Source organism: Peromyscus maniculatus, chromosome X (genome assembly GCF_049852395.1).
Source record: "Peromyscus maniculatus bairdii isolate BWxNUB_F1_BW_parent chromosome X, HU_Pman_BW_mat_3.1, whole genome shotgun sequence".
Taxonomy (NCBI): Eukaryota; Metazoa; Chordata; class Mammalia; order Rodentia; family Cricetidae; genus Peromyscus; species Peromyscus maniculatus.
The window spans coordinates 54,689,351-54,707,871 of NC_134875.1; the positions used below are offsets into that span (position 1 = coordinate 54,689,351).

An 18,521-nucleotide genomic window follows, 5' to 3' on the forward strand; every position below is an offset into this window, starting at 1 on the left:
ACCACATATCCCATACTTGTGTTAATACACATATGTATATTACCTTTAAAAGTTTTTGTTTTCAGAACAAGGGGATCAAACATCAATGAAAAGGGGTGGCCCAGGTGATCCAGCATCTCAGAGTGCCTTTCCTCTGAGCTGTTTCCTCTGAGCTCTGCATCTAGAACAGCTTCAAGGCTGCTGGCTGAGATGGTCCAGCCTCACAAACTACTCCACCCAGGACCTTAGATAAGCCTTTCACTTTCCCATTGCATAGAGACTGGACAACAAATAATACAGCTAACTCTCCCAGGACTTGACCATTATCCCAATTTTCCCAGTGTTCCCTTGTTGCTTCCAGACCACAGGAAGCAGTCTAGAAAACATAATGCCTTAATTCTCAAGAGGTAGGAATGGGTGGGTTTTGGTTTTTCAGTGAGTTATGGATGTTTATCATCATTTAAGGGGGTTGGTGACAAGTTGTTATTGGTAATGGTCAGAAAAAAGCTAAACAAAGGAGATTAGATTTAGGGATCTCTTTCTGAAGGGAAAAGGAGGGATATGATATAGAAATGATGGGATAAAAGGGTGGATTATTGAGTCCACTTCTGAACAACCACTAGTCTCAAATATTTTACATTGGTATGGATTTTTGTATATTCATACAAATTTAAGGTTATTTTGTTAGAACATACTCTATATGTTTCTATTCTTGTTAAAGTATTGTGCCTATGCAGGTCATTTAAAAAATATAATGTAAAGTTCTAGTCCTTAAAAGCTATTATTACAAGCTGTTTAGGATAATTAAGAAATGCAAGTTAGTAGTTAGTCATCTATAACAATCAAACTTATAGTTATATTAGGTATGTTTTCAAGGCTAAACAGATATATTTTAAATAGATAGATGGTCTTCAAACACTTCAAAGACCTATAGAATATGGCATTTAAGTTGTTTTAGTAACATAAAGCATTTCATGTCAGTGAGACATATCTGCTCCTGGCAGTTTTCTTTTTTTTTTTTTTTTTTTTTATTATTTTGAGACTATGTAGCCCAGGCTGTCTTGGAATTCTCTATGTAAATTAGGCTGGCCTTGAACTCAAGGAGATCTGCCTGCCTCTGCCTCCAGAGTGCTGGGATAAAAGTATACCCCACTACACTCAGTTAGTACGTATTTCTTGAATAAAGGAAAATTGAGTGTCCCAGAAAGTGAAATAGAAACGAACACTTTGCATCGTTTTTTGGTGAAATAAAAATTCACACGCTTTCAGGTTTGTGTAGTTAAAAGGACAGGGAAGGAAGCCAAGATGAATCACAGAGGTTTTCAGATCACTCATCTATACTGAGTCTCCCAGGCAACTGCAATGAAAAGAATGGCAGTGGTGCCCACAGCATGTTTTTCTATTGAAAATTACCTACTTTCTGAGGAAAATTATGGCTGCACAAAGTGTAAACCTGGGGAAGTCGCCCAAAACCATAGCATAAAACTGTAAAAAGGTGAGCAGCCAAGGCAGAAATAATCTTATAATCTGGGATACAGGATAGATTTGAGAGTGTCAGAGAAGAAGAAAAAGCTGTAAACCTGAAAGAGGGTTAAGGAGGATCCTCTAGCTGTGGAGGTCTGAGCGACCTAGGCAGGAAGAGGTAGGGGAGTACCCCCCCCACACACACACATACTTTAGTTCTTGAGATATGGAAGTAAGTATGAGAAGCCCAGAATTATTCCAGAAGGATGCAATAAATGGGCCTATTGAACCTTTACCCCTGGCAAGTTCTCACCCAAAGGATCCCAGGAACACAAGCCTTTCTACCCTCCTCCTGGTCTTGAAAGTTAAGGAAGCTGAGGCTTTTGGATAACATGAAGTGCTGGAGCAGGGGAGGTGGTAATGGGCAGAGCAAAGATGGTTAACTCCTCCTTCATCACCAAGAAATGAGTGTGGCTTCAGCAAAGGGGGTGAAGATGATATGGGGCGGGGGGGGGGGGGGGAGGTGATACAGGACCAGAGGCCACACCCAAGCAGAGCCAAGTAGGGTGATTCTAGGAAAAGCACTGGAAGGCAAGTTGTGAGTGCAGCATCCCAGAGAAGCCTGCATAGGTTGCATGTAGCAGCTGACCCCTACTCCTCACTCGGGGCCTTGGCCTGAGCTCCCATTGTCCCCATCGAGTGGGCCAGAGAGCCTAATAACATAACCCGAGTCTCAGCCACAGACCACAGTGACCTAGGTTCTGTGTGAAACTTGCTGTATTGTTACTAGACTTCCTGTTTCTGCCTGCCTTCCCCCTGATCAGCATGAGCTCTCTGTGTCCTTGTTTCTACCTGGCCAGATGTGTGCTTCCTCTCCCTGAAAGCCAGCTGCCACAGCTGCACACTCTCTTGGACCTGTGCAAACCCTATTATATTGGGGTAAAATGATCCAGATTGAGGCTGCAGAGATACCTCAGCAGTTAAGAACACTTTATGCCCTTGAAGACCTAGATTTACTTCTAGTACCTACCCCTTAGAAGCTCCAGTTCCAGGGGATCTGACACCCTCTCCCAGCCTCTATAGGCTCATAATATATGCAGGCAAAAAGTCCTACACTTCAAATAAATCTTTTACAAATGCTTCAGATCCTTAGATCAGCTTTCATTACACTCTCCTGTCAGCCTTACATGAAATCACTCTCCATTAGTCTTCTTAGTATAAAGACTAATGTACCCATAAGGAAAATGCTCAAAGAAAAATATCACATGTCATCTTCAGCCTCTGATCTCAGGCCAAGAGGTGAGGCAGAAACAGATGGACAGGGATGGCCCCTCTTTGACCCATGGTCAGACTTCACACGATACATTTGAGGCCATTGAGACATTGAGTACTTGGTGCAGATGGCTGCATGAGCCTGGAGGCAGGCCAGTTAGAGGAGGCTTTGAAGAGAGACTTAGCTCATCTCAGCGTCCCATCTTACCTCTAAGTAAAACACCCCTGCTATAACTGTTACAGTTAGTTTCAGTTTTGATCTTCCCCAAAGATAGAGTATGCATGACATTAAATTCGATGCTTATATATTCATTTATTTTGAAGTCCACAATATATACTGCTTGATGAAAAAATACATATACAACAGCACTTACTGGTTTGATCACTTTTACCTATACATATATATCTAGGCACACAGGTACAGGGAAATACATAAGACATTCACCAAAGGGCTGACAATGATTGTATCAGGGTGAGAATTTCAGGTAACATGTACTTTTGCTTTTTTTTTAAATTTTTTAATTTTTTTTATTTTTTTATTTTTTTTTAAATTTTTTTATTTTCACTTGGAAGGTTCAAAAAGATACCACTTTGTGAACAGACTAAAATCACCAGGGAAAGACACACAGGGAAACAACCATTAAGCAATCAGGTGAATGAATAAGCAAGGAATGATGTGGGGCCATCCCTCTCCATTACATGGTACACAAGTCTGCTTTTCCTTCCCCAAGCAAACTGGTTTTGAATTAACTCCTTCCGAAGGCCACCCCATACCTGTTTCTTTCAGAATAAGTTTCTGAGGAGAGTTAAACACTGATCTGGGGCTGAATCTCACCCCTTAGAATGGTGTAGAGGGTTTTGATCTCTCCATATGAGTCAGCTCCTGCAGAGTGACTATCAGATTCTCAAAAACCTGAGCCTTGTTGCTGGTGCTGTCACAGGTTTCTTTTGCATGGCCCTCTTCACCACAGTGGGGGCAGCGGATTGGATACTTTCGCTTTCTGTTTCTACGCAGATCCCCAGGCCCATTATTCCTCTGTCCAGAACCACTGCTAGTGGAAGGAGACTCATCATCAAAATAGTTGGGGGATTCAATAGCTAGCATCTGATCCTGAATAGTGTCTCTGCCTCGGAGGGAGGAGGACAGTGGAGGCACAGACTCCACCAGGATCACATCTTCATCTGAGTCATCCTGGGAATCATCTATCTCTATGACATTGCAATCAGCACCGCCTATCACTATAGGCAGGGAGCCCTGAAATACGACAGGGCTGGCGGCCCTCTCCATTACTGACTCAGATCTTCTGGGCCGTTTATGAGCAAGCAAACGGTCATTCCGTTCTTCTTCCTCCCTTACAATCCTGATTAACTCCAGGAAGTCGGGAAGGCATTCCTGCTCATTATGCGCATGCATTTGGAGAAGACTCTTAAGCTTGATGCGCAGGTCCCTACTCAGCTCAGCCCCTACAAGGAGCTGGTGCAGTCGAATCCTGTTTGCGTCTCTCTCAGCAAGGACCCCTGCCTGAATAGCATTCTGCAGCTGCACCTCTAAACGGATCACATACAGGGACGGTTTCTCTCCATGTGCCTGCAGGGTGTTTAAAAATTTACCTTGTGCTGTTACACTGCTCTCAGACTCCCCAAATACCAACTTCATTGCCCGCAAAAAATCTGCCACGTTTAGATCGGGATTGGAAGCCTGGAGCAAACGCATGATCTCCCTGGCAGGGCCCCTAAGGGTTCTCATCAGGCGTTTGAGCTTTTCCTCCTCAGACATATGCCACTCTGGCAGGACCTCATGGACCTGGCTTAGCCAGTTCTCAAAGGTTTCTTCCCCCTGGGCCAGCTCTGCCCTCCCAGAGAACAGCTTCAGGTTTCTCTCTGCTATGTTGGCTATCAAAGGACCGAGACTCCTCCCCAGGGCCCTCAGCATGGAATGGGCCAAAGGCAGAAAAGCTGTATTCTGCCTTCGGCTGTTGCCCATCCGAGCAAGGATGCTAGCCATGTCTGACAACAATTGGATATCGGAATACAAGATGCTTGGGCTCTCTGTGAACCAGCGCAATGGGCAGCAACGTTCCTGGGCAGTATCTCCCTCGGGTTTGGGTAGGAACTGTAAAAGAAAAAAAAAAAAAAAAAGCTCAAAACCACAGTGATTGGAAAGAAGCGTCTAATCACATTTTCTACAGTCTTGTATATTTGCCCAGTGCCCTAAAACTACTCAGCAGGAAACTGGCACTTACAACCTTGAGAAGCAATAAGGTTTCTCTGTGCTAGTGAGGCCTTTGTCTGAGCCACATTTACTCCCTCGCCACTGTACCTCCTCCCCCTCCCCCTTACTCACTGCCTGTTCTCTGGGAGAGGCAGCAACTGTTGCTTGGAATTCTGGCTGCAATAGCGGCTGGAGCCCATACTAGGCTCCCAAAATAGAGGGCAATAGAGTAAGCCTCACAGAATTATGTTAATGAGTAAGGCCTGAAAAGATATTAGGTCACAACGCTCCCCTCCCCCTTTTTTGATTCTTACCGGAGCTCGAAAGCTGGCCTTCACCTTTATTTAATTCAGCCTCTGCAACAGGTGCTTTTCGTGGGAGTTCTGGTCCTGGGTAGGGTTGATCTCTGTCCACAGGCCTCTCAGATCCGGGTCCTCTGAACCTCTAGGTTAGACTGCGCCACAGCAAAGGGAAGGGAAGAGAAGGAGGGCCTGAGACGTCAGAAGCTGTCTCATCCTTCCTTCAGCGACTCCATTGTTGCCAGGAGGAAAAACCGTACAGAATAAAAGCCAAAGGGCCCACCCCTCCCCCAATACGCTTCACCCGGGAAACCAGCGGCCTACCAGTTCCGCAATCAGCCACACAGAATTCAAGTTTGCAATCGGCTTTGATGGGCTGCCATGGAGAAAAAGAAGAGAGGTTGGATACCCTCCCACCTCCGTATCTATCCCCGAAGAACTGAGAGAAAAGGGACTTCAGAACAGACCAATTGTGAATTTTCCCCTCTGCCCTTTGCTACCTTCCCGGGGGTGGGGGGGGGAGCCCTCTTTCCAATCAGGGCAAATCCTACCCTTAGCTCACCTCCTCCCACGAGCACTAGGGTGTTCGCCTCCTTGCCTCGAAATTGCCTGTTCTGAAGCCCCAAATGGTAAGGTTTTATCCTCCCATCTCCACATTATGCGGTTGCGCCTCCCTTTCTTTACCTGGACTCCGAAGAAGAACGGCGGATGGATGATCCTGCGCCAGGAATAGCTGTGTCGTTTCTTAGGCCCTGCAGAGAAAGGATGGCGCCTCAGCCACTGAGCTGTCTAGGCTACCCAATGGCGCTGGGCTGCCCAGCCAGGGATAACGCAGTCGTCGCCGCGGTTTCCAAGGCAGCTGCAGCTGCCCCCGCCCGCTCTCCAGTTCAGCCTGCAGAGCTGCAGTGGCTGCTTTTAGACTCTGCCCATTGAGACAAAAGAGCGTGACGAGAGCAGTGGCGCGGCCAATCAGCGGCGCGCGGGGGCGGCCTCCCCGCAAAGCCTGGGCCAGGATGCTAATGCCTGCCAGAGGGGGGAACCTGCTGGAGGGGGCTGCGGCAGACTGGCGCGGGAGCGGGCGCGGCGTCAAGTGCAGCTCGGACTCACGGACCTGGCCCATTTACATTTCATTCGTGAGTTTGCAGCTTCCCCTCTCTTCCCTTCTTCCTATCGCCTTCTGCCTTGGCTCTCCTCCGCTGCTTTGCGACCCGATGACTTAAACACGAGGTGGGACCGAAAGCAAGTGAACAATGAGAGTTCTTCACCTTTGTATAGGGGGAAGAGGGTAGCATTTGCTGAGCGCTTTCTGTGTGCCAGCGCGTTTGCACAGACATCTCATTTATTCTTCTCACCAGTCTTGTGATAAAACGTCGCACTGTGCCCATTTAACAGAGAGGGGGATGTAAGCACCTAGGCAGTGTGGGTAGGAAGTACAGAATTAACAGCTCACACTCAAGCCCAGGCGTCTAACCCCTCTCTGGTGTCAGATTAAGGGTTAGTGGACAAAAGGCAAAATGAGGATGAAAGGACCCGTTTAGGGCTATCTAAAATTAATGAACTGTTGTCTACAACTTACGGATGAGAAAACTGAGCCACCATGAGCTTGGGCATCTTGTCCTGTATCATGCAGCAAATAAGCTAATAGCGTCGGATTTTGCTACCTGCTCTGTTGTTCTGTTGATGGCAGCGTTTTCCTCTCTGTTGATGCCAACACTTTGCCCTGCTTGTCTGCCCAGAGAGCGCATGTTCACTCTTACATACATACCCACAGACGATCTCCGCAGCTTTGCTAAGGTGACAGTGGTGCTGAGGAGGGGAGTGAGAAGAGATGGAAAAGAAGAGGAAGGCAACCTTCATGATATGCATTATACCAAGGAGGAAACTGAGGCAGTTTTCTGCTCACATTTTTTACACAAAAATAAACCACCTGTTTATAAATATATCAGCACTTCTCTAGGACCCCCAAAGGAAATCAGACTCAGAGATGACTTGTCTAAAATCACAGGGTGAAGCCAGAGCTTTCAGTCCAGAATTCATGCTACAAACTAAAGTATGGGTGGCCAGCTGGCTATCACAGAATGATTTTTGAGGGCTTGTTAGAAATTCACATTCCTGGCCTCCAGTTCTGGGGATTTGGCTTTCCTGGGACTGGGGGTGAAAACTGTCATTTGTATTTTACCTGTTGCTATAATTGATTCTGGGTTGTAGAGAGTCTGGGAACCACTGTTCTAAACAGCACACCATACTGAAGGCTATCCAAAAAATGGGCCTGCCACTTAAATGTTTGTCCATAGCCTATTTGTATGAAACTCAGAAGTCCCTACCTCAAATCCTTCTTGAAATTGCATGCAAAGGATTTGAACGCTTCTTTCTGATGCCATCACTCTGTGAATTTTCAGATGGGCCCGTGGCCCCCAAACAGTTAAGAACCACTGCCCTACAATCTTCAAAACATCTTCCCTTTCAACACCTGCTTGAGGAAGAAGTGTTAGAAACAAAACACCATTTGACCTAACCCACACCACAGCTCTCAGCCGCTGATATAGCTCTTTCATTTCCTGGCTCAAGGATAGGTTGCTAGGCTGCCCTTCTGCGAGCTCTTCAGGGGACTTCTCCTTTGCTGGCTTTGGCATCACTGGCCCTAAAGAAGGAGCAACTCCATGGAAACGGCATGCAAGGCTGTCCAGAGTGAATGGGCCGTGAAGCTAGAGGCTAGAAAACCTGCTCCATTTCCCTTGCCTTCTGGTTCCTAGACAACAGGTATCACTTCTCTGTGTAGCTGGTGGGTGGCTAGAAGGCCCCCTAGGCAGGGTTTGCTATCAACTCCTGATGCTTGGAAGCACAGGAACGGTTTGAAACCCTGCAATTGCTGTTGGCTTCATCTTCAACCTGCTAAGGTATTTTACCTGTTCCTGTCTGCCTTCTTATTTACAACCGTAATGACTAGACTTGTCATAAGCAATCCAAATTTGGAAGGAAGCATCATTCGTATAGTATAATCCTCCACTGTGGTCCTTCTTTGGGGGATGGGACAGTGGGGTAGAGGTGATGGAAAGTAGAGAGTGGTGAAGGCATATAGGAGGCAGGTAGCTCACCTTGTAGAGTTAGGGGTGGGTCTAGGAGTAACTGGTGGGCGTTCTTCATACTCTTGCTTCTGTTTCCTAGAACCATATTGTTAGACCACAACCCCACAGCAGACACTTGTTCTGTGTTTCCATTAGCTTCATCACCAAAGTAAATATTATGTTGGACCTGGTGGGTAGGATCAAGAAACTAAGGATAGACCTGAGAGTTTGGATTTTAAAAAATGAAAAGAATGGATTGTGTATAGGTTTAGATGTTGAAGCAAGAACGTTTTAGAGCAAAGTTACCAGCAAGGTCCATTGGGATACAGAACATCTCCTATCTTTGGCCACGAGAGTGTGCACCAAAGGATAGTTCTAATGAGGCCACATTTTCCAATTTTGACAAGTGAACCTTAAAAGCTCGAAGGTTAGGAGGTAAAGCTTTCAGATGAAATAATAGTGGCTACTTTTGGCAGCAGACCTCCTCTATGCCAGGAACTTTCCATCTGTTATCTCATTTAAACTTCCCAGCAGCCCTGCTGACACAGGCATCACGGCGTACCATTTTTCAAAGAAGAGAAGTGCGTGTTTCAAAGAGGTGAAGTAGCTTCTGTGAGGCCATACTACTTGGGAGTGGAACCAGTGGGATGCTAGCCCAGGGCTGCCAACCTCTATATATTCCTGAAGATTAGTCAAACCTATGAATACTTTCCTTTGCCATGTTGACGGGCAAAGCATAAATGCATCCTGCAGGGCTAGCTATGCAGTTCAGTGGCAGATTATTTTCTTAGTATGTAAAAAACAAAACGAAACCCTGATTTTGGTCCCTAAGACTAAAAAAAGGATAAAAGAAACCATCCTAATACAATAAAGATCCTAATACAGCCACTAGAACATGTTAGCAATTTTGTCATAATTTGATCTTAGCTGCCACCACGTCTTCCCAAAATAATAAAGAAATATAAAACAATAATGATAGTAAGGTTCAGAGAGTTGAAGAGAATCAGTCAAGGTCATAAAACTAAGGAATGGCAGAGCAGAATTCAAACAGAGTGTTGTCTGACTCCAGTGTTTTGTTCTCTACAACATACATCAGTGAAGAAAATAAATGTGGCAATCGTTATGACTATTTTCTGTTAGCCTCTGCTATATCTGGTTTTTTTGTTTGTTTTATTTTGTTATTGTTTTGTTTTTCACTACCACCACTGCCATGGGCAGTTCTGTCTTCACAGAGTATATATTCCTGAAGATTAGTCAAAACCAGAGAAGTGGCATGCAGGAATACATCCAGAGTTCTTATGGGAGCCAGGGAAGGTCTTCTTCTATGAATGCAAAGCCTAAACATGATGTTCTAGGAGAACCTGCCCCTATCAACATTCATTTCCCTCCTTCAGATCTCTTCCTCAGTCCAAAACACTTGTTTCCATTCCTCCACCTAACAAGACATGACTTATTTAAGGACTGTGTCACATTTTTCCTGAGAACATTTTTATTAACACATGTTAATTGCACATTTCAGTGCGCTGGAAAGTCTTAAAAATCCTATGGAGAGAGTGACTCCTAACTTTTGTAGATCTCCAGCATTTGAGTGAGGTCAGTGTAATGTTGCCTTATATGAATGCAACCTGCACCAATCATTTTGAACCATCCTTCTTATGCCCTCTTACCTTCCCAATCCCTAGTAATTGCTCTTCTACTTTCAGATCTACAATTTTTAAGTTTCCACATATAAAAAGAGCATGCTGTATTTGACTTCCTGTTCCTAATTTCACTTAACATGGTAGCATCCAGGCCCTTCCATTCTGCTGCAGATGACAGATTTCACTCTTTATGACTGAATAATACTCCACTGTACTAATCTGTGTACCTCATTTCCATTATCCATTTGTTAATGGGCACTAAGACTGATTCTGTAATAATCATTGTGGATAGTGTGGCAACAAACTTGACAATTCAGGTGTCTCTTTTGTAGGCCTATTTTATGTTTTCCAGGTATATATCAGGAGTGGAATAGCTGAACTATTGGCTTTATCTATTTTGACTTTTTTTAAAAAAAAAAATTTATTTACTATGTAGACAGTGTTTTGTCTGCATGTATGCCTGCACACCAGAAGGAAGCACCAGATTCCATTACAGATGGTTGTTAGCCACCATGTGGTTGCTGGGTATTGAACTCAGGACCTCTGGAAGAGAAGCCAGTGCTCTTAACCTCTGAGCCCCTATTTTGACTTTTTTGAAGAGCCTTCATACTGATATGCATAGTTCCTATGCTAATTTATATTCCCATAAAGAGTATATAATGGTTGTCTTTTCTCCACATCCTTGCCAGGGTTGAGTTTTCCCTGTCCTGGACAAAATAAATTGTCCTTATCTTTCTTCTTTGACTGTGATTATTTTTGCTTTGTTTTCTAGTGTCTACCCCACTAAACTCCTGTGTCCTTGAAGACAGGCACCAAATCCTATCCATCTTCAAGTCCATAGTGATTTAACAATGACTTGAAAGGTGATCAATATGTGCAACTGAGCAAAGGACTGGCTGAGAATTCCCCCAAATGAACAGATAGAGGTAGGACTGAGTCTTAGGATGCCCACCTCTGATCCCCATCTCCACTAGACTAGCCTGGGAAGTCTTGGTTGTCGTCTGCTCGGTTGATTAGGTTTGTAGACACAGGAGACAGATCATAGGTTTAGCTGACAGCTGCTCAAGGCAGGCTCCAAGCCCACTCTTCATCCCATACTTTGAAATTAATGTTAGGGGGCCAGGCTCTCCTGGAGGATTCTGTTGAAGCTTAGAATTCATAGAAGAAAGACCTCCCCAGGCTCCCACAGGGACAGCGGATAAGTTCGAGCATACCACTTCATCTGGCTGTAGCTGGTCTTCAGGAACATGTGCTCTGTGAAGACAGATAATGAGGTTGGGGATAATCTTTTTTGATACCTTTGAAAATTAAAGTCACCAAGTCCTAATTTTCAGCAACGTTGTCGCATTTTATGTCACCAATCTTTACAACAGCCTTCTGTGTTAGACCTTTTTGTCACCGCTTTGTAGCAGAAGGATGTGAGACAGTGATATTCCTGCCTTTCCCCAGATCACACAGCTAAGAAAGTGGTGGAGGCAGAATTCACTTCTAGATTTGTCCTCCAAAGTGTCTTCAAAGAAAAATCCACAAGAAAAATATGAACTTTCTTCCCTGTGTAGAATACAGATAGATTTATAAAAGGTTGTATGAGATGTTTAAGGTAAGGTGCCTCTAAATTACTGTTCACTTTTAACCCCCCAAAATCGATTACATAAATGGTAAGAGGAATAGGTGGTACAAAAGAGCAGCTTCATTATCAGCCAGAGGTAAAAAACAAAACAAAACCCTCCCATAGTCAATTTTGGGGATGACTACAGAACAATTTTCCGTGCCTGATAATTCTATAACTAAAGTAAAAGAGGCTCCAAGAGGTCATGAAATTTCTAAAGTCATATAAAATGTTAATACCAGAACCAGGGTTTATGATATGGTTGTGCCAAACCATTTTCCTTCTACTAAGTCAGACTGCCTTATGGAGTGGATGAACAGCTCTTTATAAAAAGGAGGGCAGGCACTGGTGTGTTATTGAACTCAGCGTTAGATGTGCAGACTCTTTATTCCATCCCTTGTTAAGGCCAAGGTAAGATTTGGAAGGGAGAGCTGTGAAATGTTCCAGGCTCCTCTAGCTGTCGATGTCTGAGTGACCTAGGCAGGAAAAGGTAGGGGAGTAGCCCCCACCCACCCCCACTTTAGCTCCTGAGATACGGAAGTGAGTGTGAGAAGCCCAGAATTATTCCAGAAGGATGCAATAAATGGGCCCCTTGATCCTTTGCCCCTGGCAAGTTCTCAGCCAAAGGATCCCAGGAACACAAGCCCTTTCTACCCTCCTCCTGGTCTTGAAAGTTAAGGAAGCTGAGGCTTTTGGATAACATGAAGTGCTGGAGCAGGGGAGGTGGTAATGTGATGTCGATGTTCTGTATGTTAAATGTGTTGCTCTGATTGGTTAATAAATAAAACACTGATTGGCCAGTAGCCAGGCAGGAAATATAGGTGAGACAAGGAGAGAGGAGATTTCTGAGAAGTGGAAGGCTGAGGCAGAGAGATGCTGCCAGCCACCACCATGAGAAGATGTTAAGATACTGGTAAGCCATGAGCCACGTGGCAACTTATAGATGAATAGAAATGGGTTGGTTTAAGATAGAAGAACTAGATAACAAGAAGTCTGCTGTGGCCATACAGTTTGTAAGCAATATAAGTCTCTGTGTGTTTAGTTGGTTGGGTCTAAGCGGCTGCAGGACTGGAGGGTGAGAGAGATTTGTCCTGATCGTGGGCCAGGCAGGACCAGAAAACTCCAGCTACAATAATGGGCAGAGCAAAGACGGTTAACTCTTCCTTCATCATCAAGAAATGAGTGTGGCAGCCAGGCGGTGGTGGCACATGCCTTTAATCCCAGCACTCAGGGGGAGGCAGAGCCAGGAGGATCTCTGTGAGTTTGAGGCCAGCCTGGGCTACAGAGTGAGATCCAGGAAAGGCGCAAAGCTACAAAAAGAAACCCTGTCTTGAAAAACAAAAAACAAAAGAAAAGAAAGAGTGTGGCTTCAGCAAAGGGGATGAAGATGATATGGGGGGGGGGAGGTGATACAGGACCAGAGACCAGAACCAAGCAGAGCCAAGTAGGGTGATTCTAGCAGAAGCACTGGAAGGCAAGTTGTGAGTGCAGCATCCCAGAGAAGCCTGCATAGGTTGCATGTAGCAGCTGACCCCTACTCCTCACTCGGGGCCTTGGCCTGAGCTCCCATTGTCCCCATCGAGTGGGCCAGAGAGCCTACTAACATAACCCGAGTCTCAGCCACAGACCACAGTGACCTAAGTTCTGTGTGAAACTTGCTGTATTGTTACTAGACTTCCTGTTTCTGCCTGCCTTCCCTCCTGATCAGCATGAGCTCTCTGTGTCCTTGTTTCTACCTGGCCAGATGTGTGCTTCCTCTCCCTGACATGCCAGCTGCCACAGCTGCACGCTCTCTCTTTTCAGATTCGTCCCAACCTATCCTCCCCGCTATCGACCCCCCTCCTCCCCTCCGTTCCTTCCCCACTCTTCCTTTCCTTCTTCTGTCTTTCCTGACAAGGTTTCCCTTGTTTCTCAGGCAGCTTTTGAAATTCAGTTTCAAGTGTGATCCTCCTAGCTCACCCTCCCTTGTAACTCAGACTACAGGTACGTGCTACCACATCCAGCTCTGGTTTCCATCTTGATTGTAACGTTTCTTCTGTGTCTTGGCCTCCACACTGCTTCTAATGCTGCTTCTCCATGTCTTAAGATTTCTTAAGTGAGGTCTTCTGTTTCCCTGGTTGAACTTGGTAAGTAGTTGAGGATGGCCTTGAACTTCTCATCCTCCTGTCTTCACTTCCTAAGGGATGGGTTACACTACATGCAACATTATGTACAGTTTTGGAGATCAAACACAGGCCTTCATGGACAGTGAGAAAGCACTCCCTCCACTGACCTACATCCCCTGATGATGCTATTTTGATTATCACATATGTGGATCATGACTGGTGCTTCTGGTATGCAGTGAGTAGTAGCCAGGAACAGTGATCCACATCCTTCAGCGGCTAAGACAGACACTAATACAAAGAATTCTCTTGCCTCAAATGACAGCAGAGCTCAAAATGAGAAGCCCCGCTGTATTCTGTAGCTATACATATAAAAGATAAAGTTTGAAAATTGCCAGGTACTGAGCCACGTCACATGGAACTTCCAGAAGCAGCTAGCTGCTCTTTCCTTCCTCCAGTTAGTGGGGAGTAGGGTGTTGTCATGAGACAGCTATAGTTTGTGCAGGGTTTTAGAGTGGCAGGTGGGAGGAGGTTCTCGCGCCCAAATTCACAACCAACTTGGAAAGAAAGCTTTGTACTGTAACTTTCTACCACCTTAAAAATGTTTGGATGGGGAGAGGGCTTGTTCTGAAAAAGTGGGGATCCAAGCTTGGATCTCTAGTACCCACATAAACATGCCAGGCATGGTGGCACATGCATGTATCCTACCTAGTGCTGGGAAGGCAATGACAGAACCATCTCTGGTAAGCTATTGTTGCCAATTGGTGTGATCCAGGTTCAGAGACATACCCTATCTCAAAAATAAGTTGGAGACCTGTAGAAGACAACCAGCATCAATTTCGAGCCTCTACAAGTGTACACATGCAGGCGCACACACATACACATGAACACTAACATAAATATACCACACACACACACACACACACACACACACACACACCCCAAAAACGTTGTGGGGTGGAGCCTGTGAGTCTGGTTGTACGGTTGTACACTTGCCTTGCACACATAAGGCCTGGGTTCAACCTGTGGCATAGCAAAAAGTAGTTTTGGAAAGAGAGAAACAACTTACTTATCTAGTAGATGATAAAGTGCAAAGTTTGGGGATGGAGCAACAAACAGCTCAGCAGAAGACCAAGGTTCAGTTCTTAGCCCCATGTCAGGTGACTCAAAGTGGCTGTAACTCCAGGAATTCCAGTGTCCTCTTCTGGCCTCTTGGGTGGGTGCACATGCCCAGGCACACATGCAAGCACAAATGCACATTTTTAAAATGCAAAGTTTTGTGGAAAAATATAATGCAGTGGGTTTTTAAGCCCTCTTTCTCCCTTTCTATGGTTTTCAGCCATAATTTTTTGAATGTTTGAATTTTATTGTGTCACCAAATACCACAGTGGTGACTGTCAAGGGAAATCAAGTAAAGTTTTGATTTAAGGTTGATGAATTATTGATTTCCTAATGGCATGTCTGTTCTTAGGAACTTTCAAAAGTATTTCCTGACATGTGAGTTTCCCATGGTTCTGTGTCAGCCCAAACCAGGAAAACACTTGCGAAGGCATGGAAATGGTCAGCCTAACTTCTTGTCTCCTTTTGCTAGTTTCTTCCATCTGCATCCAGTTGTCCTCAGCATGGAGGAGCAGAACAACTCTGCTGGGAAGGAGCTTCAACACAGGACACGAGCAGAAGTTCCAGGAAAGAAAATCTGGCACTCACAGGCCTACACCCTTGGGGCCATTTCCAACTTTATGTCTACTTTTCTGACCTTTCCTATCTATAAGGTTGTGTTCCGGCAGCAGATCCATGCTATGGCAGTGTCAGAGGCTGTGAGACAGCTTTGGCATGAAGGCCCTCAGTACTTCTACCGGGGCATCTACCCCCCTCTTCTCTCCAAGACCCTGCAAGGGACTCTGTTGTTTGGTACTTACGATAGTCTGCTGTGCTTTCTCTCCCCTGTGGGACCACACTCCCTCGGACAGCGCTGGACTGCAGGGCTCATGTCTGGTGTGGTAGAAGCTGTGGCACTCAGCCCCTTTGAAAGGGTACAAAATGTGCTTCAGGATGCTCGCAAGCAAGCTTGCTTCCCTAGCACCTCCAGCATTCTCAAGGAATTCAATTCATATGGGCTTTGGGGGCGGCTGTCACTGGGCTATTATCGTGGTTTCTGGCCGGTCCTTGTCAGAAACAGCCTCGGAAGTGCTCTCTATTTCTCCTTCAAGGATCCTATCCAGGATGTGTTGACAAGGCAAGGCCTGCCCCATTGGGTTCCTGCTTTGGTGTCTGGTAGTGTCAATGGAACGATCACCTGCCTGGTTCTGTATCCTCTGATTGTGCTGGTTGCCAATATGCAGTCTCATATTGGCTGGCAGAGAATGCCAAGCCTGTGGGCCTCTGCACAAGATGTGTGGGACACTCGAGGTCGAAAGATACTCCTGATTTATAGAGGAGGATCACTGATCATTCTCAGGTCCAGTGTGACCTGGGGGCTTACTACTGCTATTCATGACTTCTTGCAGAGAAAGGCTCACACCAAGAAAGAGATGAAAGACTGACTAAATGAAGTGTGACCATGGCATCTTTGTTCTAAGTCTTCACTCACTGGCTGTGTATAGTATATTTCTTTGGCTCGGTTCCCTAATACAACCGTTACTTAGTATCTATAATCTGTTGCTGCATGGGAGAAGCTCCTAACTTTTCACCTGTTAGTCACAGACAAAGCCTAGCAGATTCCTTTAGTCAAAGAAGGAACAGCTCCCTAGTCTATACTCAGCTTCAGTAGCCTCAGAACCTGGAGCCTTTAAATAAGCTGTAGCCCAGATTAAATATAATTCCTTTAAGGATTTTTTTTTTTTTTTTTTTTTTTTTTTTTAGTAAGCGGATATTTTTAAAGAAGACCCTACTTGGGTACTGTGAGTCTGAGATCTTTCTACATGTCCTTCTGACCAAACCAAGTGGAACTCCAATTTCAATGAACTTGTAGTAGACTTGGAGGAAAACTTGAGAGATGCCTATATTTTCCTGACATTGCTCACTGCCTCTACCACAGCCACTCTTACTTCAAGCCATGGGTTCCACTTTCGGGGTACCTGCTCTGATTACAAACCCTAGATTAGGTTCACGTCAACCATCTGGTACCACAGGAACTGATGATGATGATGGAGATGGGAATGAGGAGATTTGGTGCCTGGATAGAACGAATAAAGGCTTTGAAGTAAGAGATTAAATTAATTTAATCACATGCCAAATAGAGAAAAATATTATTGTAGATGGTTTGTTGTTATCTGTTAGAACTATTTTTTTATAGATAGTAAAGTGATTATGTTGCCTGCAAACCATTTAAGTTTCCATAAGAAATCAGGAACTAACATGACCATATCTCTTCACAATTAACTGCTAATTTTGTTGATGTGGACAACTATATAGTAACCACAGCATAATGATCTTAGCCTGTCATTCAGAGCCATTGCCAATATGGACCCCATATAACTTTCTGCATATTGTGGACTGCATAGGCTAGCCAAATGCAGTGCTTTTCTCTCCCCAGACATTCCAAGATCTCACCCATGGCCATACTCTGGCCCACACTGTCTCTCTACAGGAACTGCCCTCCCCACACACTAAAAGGCCTCCAATTTCCAAAAGTCCAGCTCCATTGCTACTGTCTGTACGGAGCCCCTTCTCTATATTCCCCCACCTGAATGTGACATAAGTTTTGTGATACCCCTTCCAGCAGTTCATCAACATGCACTGATTCCATTATGTCACTGATCCCATGTGGCCCCATGTTCCTGCTGTTCTTCAATACCTCCTACTAGACTGTAAACTTCTTGAAAGCAGGGATTCTTGTATGCATTTTTAAATCCTCCATTGTGCCTCGGTGCTCAATAAAGTTGGTGAATTATTGCATTGATTATCAAGCTGTGATATGGTCTATATCCTCAGGGTGCTATCCCTATTACATGAAGATAATGTTACTGACTCATTGTCAACAAGACACATGCCTTTGGGATGTGTTTGTTTTCTTTTAATAGTGGATTTAGTTTTGTGCTAATGATGATGCCAATGATAACAGTAACAATAATAATAAAATTATGTTCAACCAGAATATTTGGTGAGTTTGTGTTATTTACAACATGCTCGCTATTATAACATTAGCACCAAAATTTTACAAGCAGAATCACATTGCATAGCTCTCCTACCCCTTTTATCTCTAGAATTTTTAGTATTTCCAAGATGGCATGTGTTGCAGTTCTTGGTTTATATGTGATATCATGATAAATTCCTCGACCTGCACTTCCTCACTGAACTAAAGTTGTCCTTTATAATGACCCAAATGTCTAGGGATCAAAATTCATCAGACTACTACAGGCATTAAATATAGGCTTGTTAGGCCATGAGAATGCTAGTCTTTGCTGAGAATGTTAACAGAAAACGGCCTCCTGAAGTGCTGTAGATGAACTTCCACACAATAGATGTGGGTGGGCAGGGACAATGTTGTTAGACTTTCCTACCTGCAGATTCTGCATCCTTGTATTTAATAACTAAGGCCAAAAATATTTTGGGGGATTACATATGTAGCCGGAAGGTTTGTCCTGTCCTGCCAAGCCTGAGGTCCTGAAGCTGCTTATAAAATAATCACTCCGAGGCTTAATATTAATTATTAACTTGTATGGCCTATGGCAGGCTTCTCACTGGCTAGCTCTTATAACTTAACCCATTTCTATTTATCTGTAAGTTGCCACGTGGCCATGGCTTACTGGTATTTTCACATCTTGCTTCTCCTCGAAGTGCTGGTGTCTCTTCTACCTCTCTGCCTTTCTTCTTCCTGTCTCTCTCTTCAGTTTCCCAACTAGCTATAACCTGACTTGCCATAGGCCAAACAGCTTTA

The 18,521-nt window shown here is 44.7% G+C and overlaps 2 protein-coding genes across 2 annotated transcripts; one reads left to right on the plus strand and one right to left on the minus strand.

Annotated features, from left to right (window-relative positions):
• Positions 1 to 3,008: 3,008 nt before the first annotated feature.
• On the minus strand, positions 3,009 to 6,133 carry Zcchc18 (zinc finger CCHC-type containing 18). Its single transcript, XM_076562582.1, has 4 exons — positions 5,911 to 6,133; positions 5,551 to 5,602; positions 5,242 to 5,381; positions 3,009 to 4,828 (listed from the first exon to the last, which is right to left on the minus strand). The coding sequence occupies exon 4, from the start codon at positions 4,718 to 4,720 to the stop codon at positions 3,554 to 3,556; it is 1,167 nt and encodes a 388-aa protein (XP_076418697.1). The 5' UTR covers positions 4,721 to 4,828; positions 5,242 to 5,381; positions 5,551 to 5,602; positions 5,911 to 6,133; the 3' UTR covers positions 3,009 to 3,553.
• Positions 6,134 to 6,263: 130 nt separating this feature from the next.
• Slc25a53 (solute carrier family 25 member 53) lies at positions 6,264 to 16,315 on the plus strand. The gene is made up of 2 exons (XM_015987370.3): positions 6,264 to 6,359; positions 15,234 to 16,315. Exon 2 carries the CDS (start codon positions 15,265 to 15,267, stop codon positions 16,183 to 16,185), a length of 921 nt encoding a protein of 306 aa, XP_015842856.1. The 5' UTR covers positions 6,264 to 6,359; positions 15,234 to 15,264; the 3' UTR covers positions 16,186 to 16,315.
• Positions 16,316 to 18,521: the final 2,206 nt, after the last annotated feature.

Coding starts and splice junctions, on each gene's coding strand:
- Zcchc18 (XM_076562582.1), bottom strand. CDS start 4,720: ATGGCTAGCATCCTTGCTCGGATGGGCAACAGCCGAAGGCAGAATACA.
- Slc25a53 (XM_015987370.3), top strand. CDS start 15,265: ATGGAGGAGCAGAACAACTCTGCTGGGAAGGAGCTTCAACACAGGACA.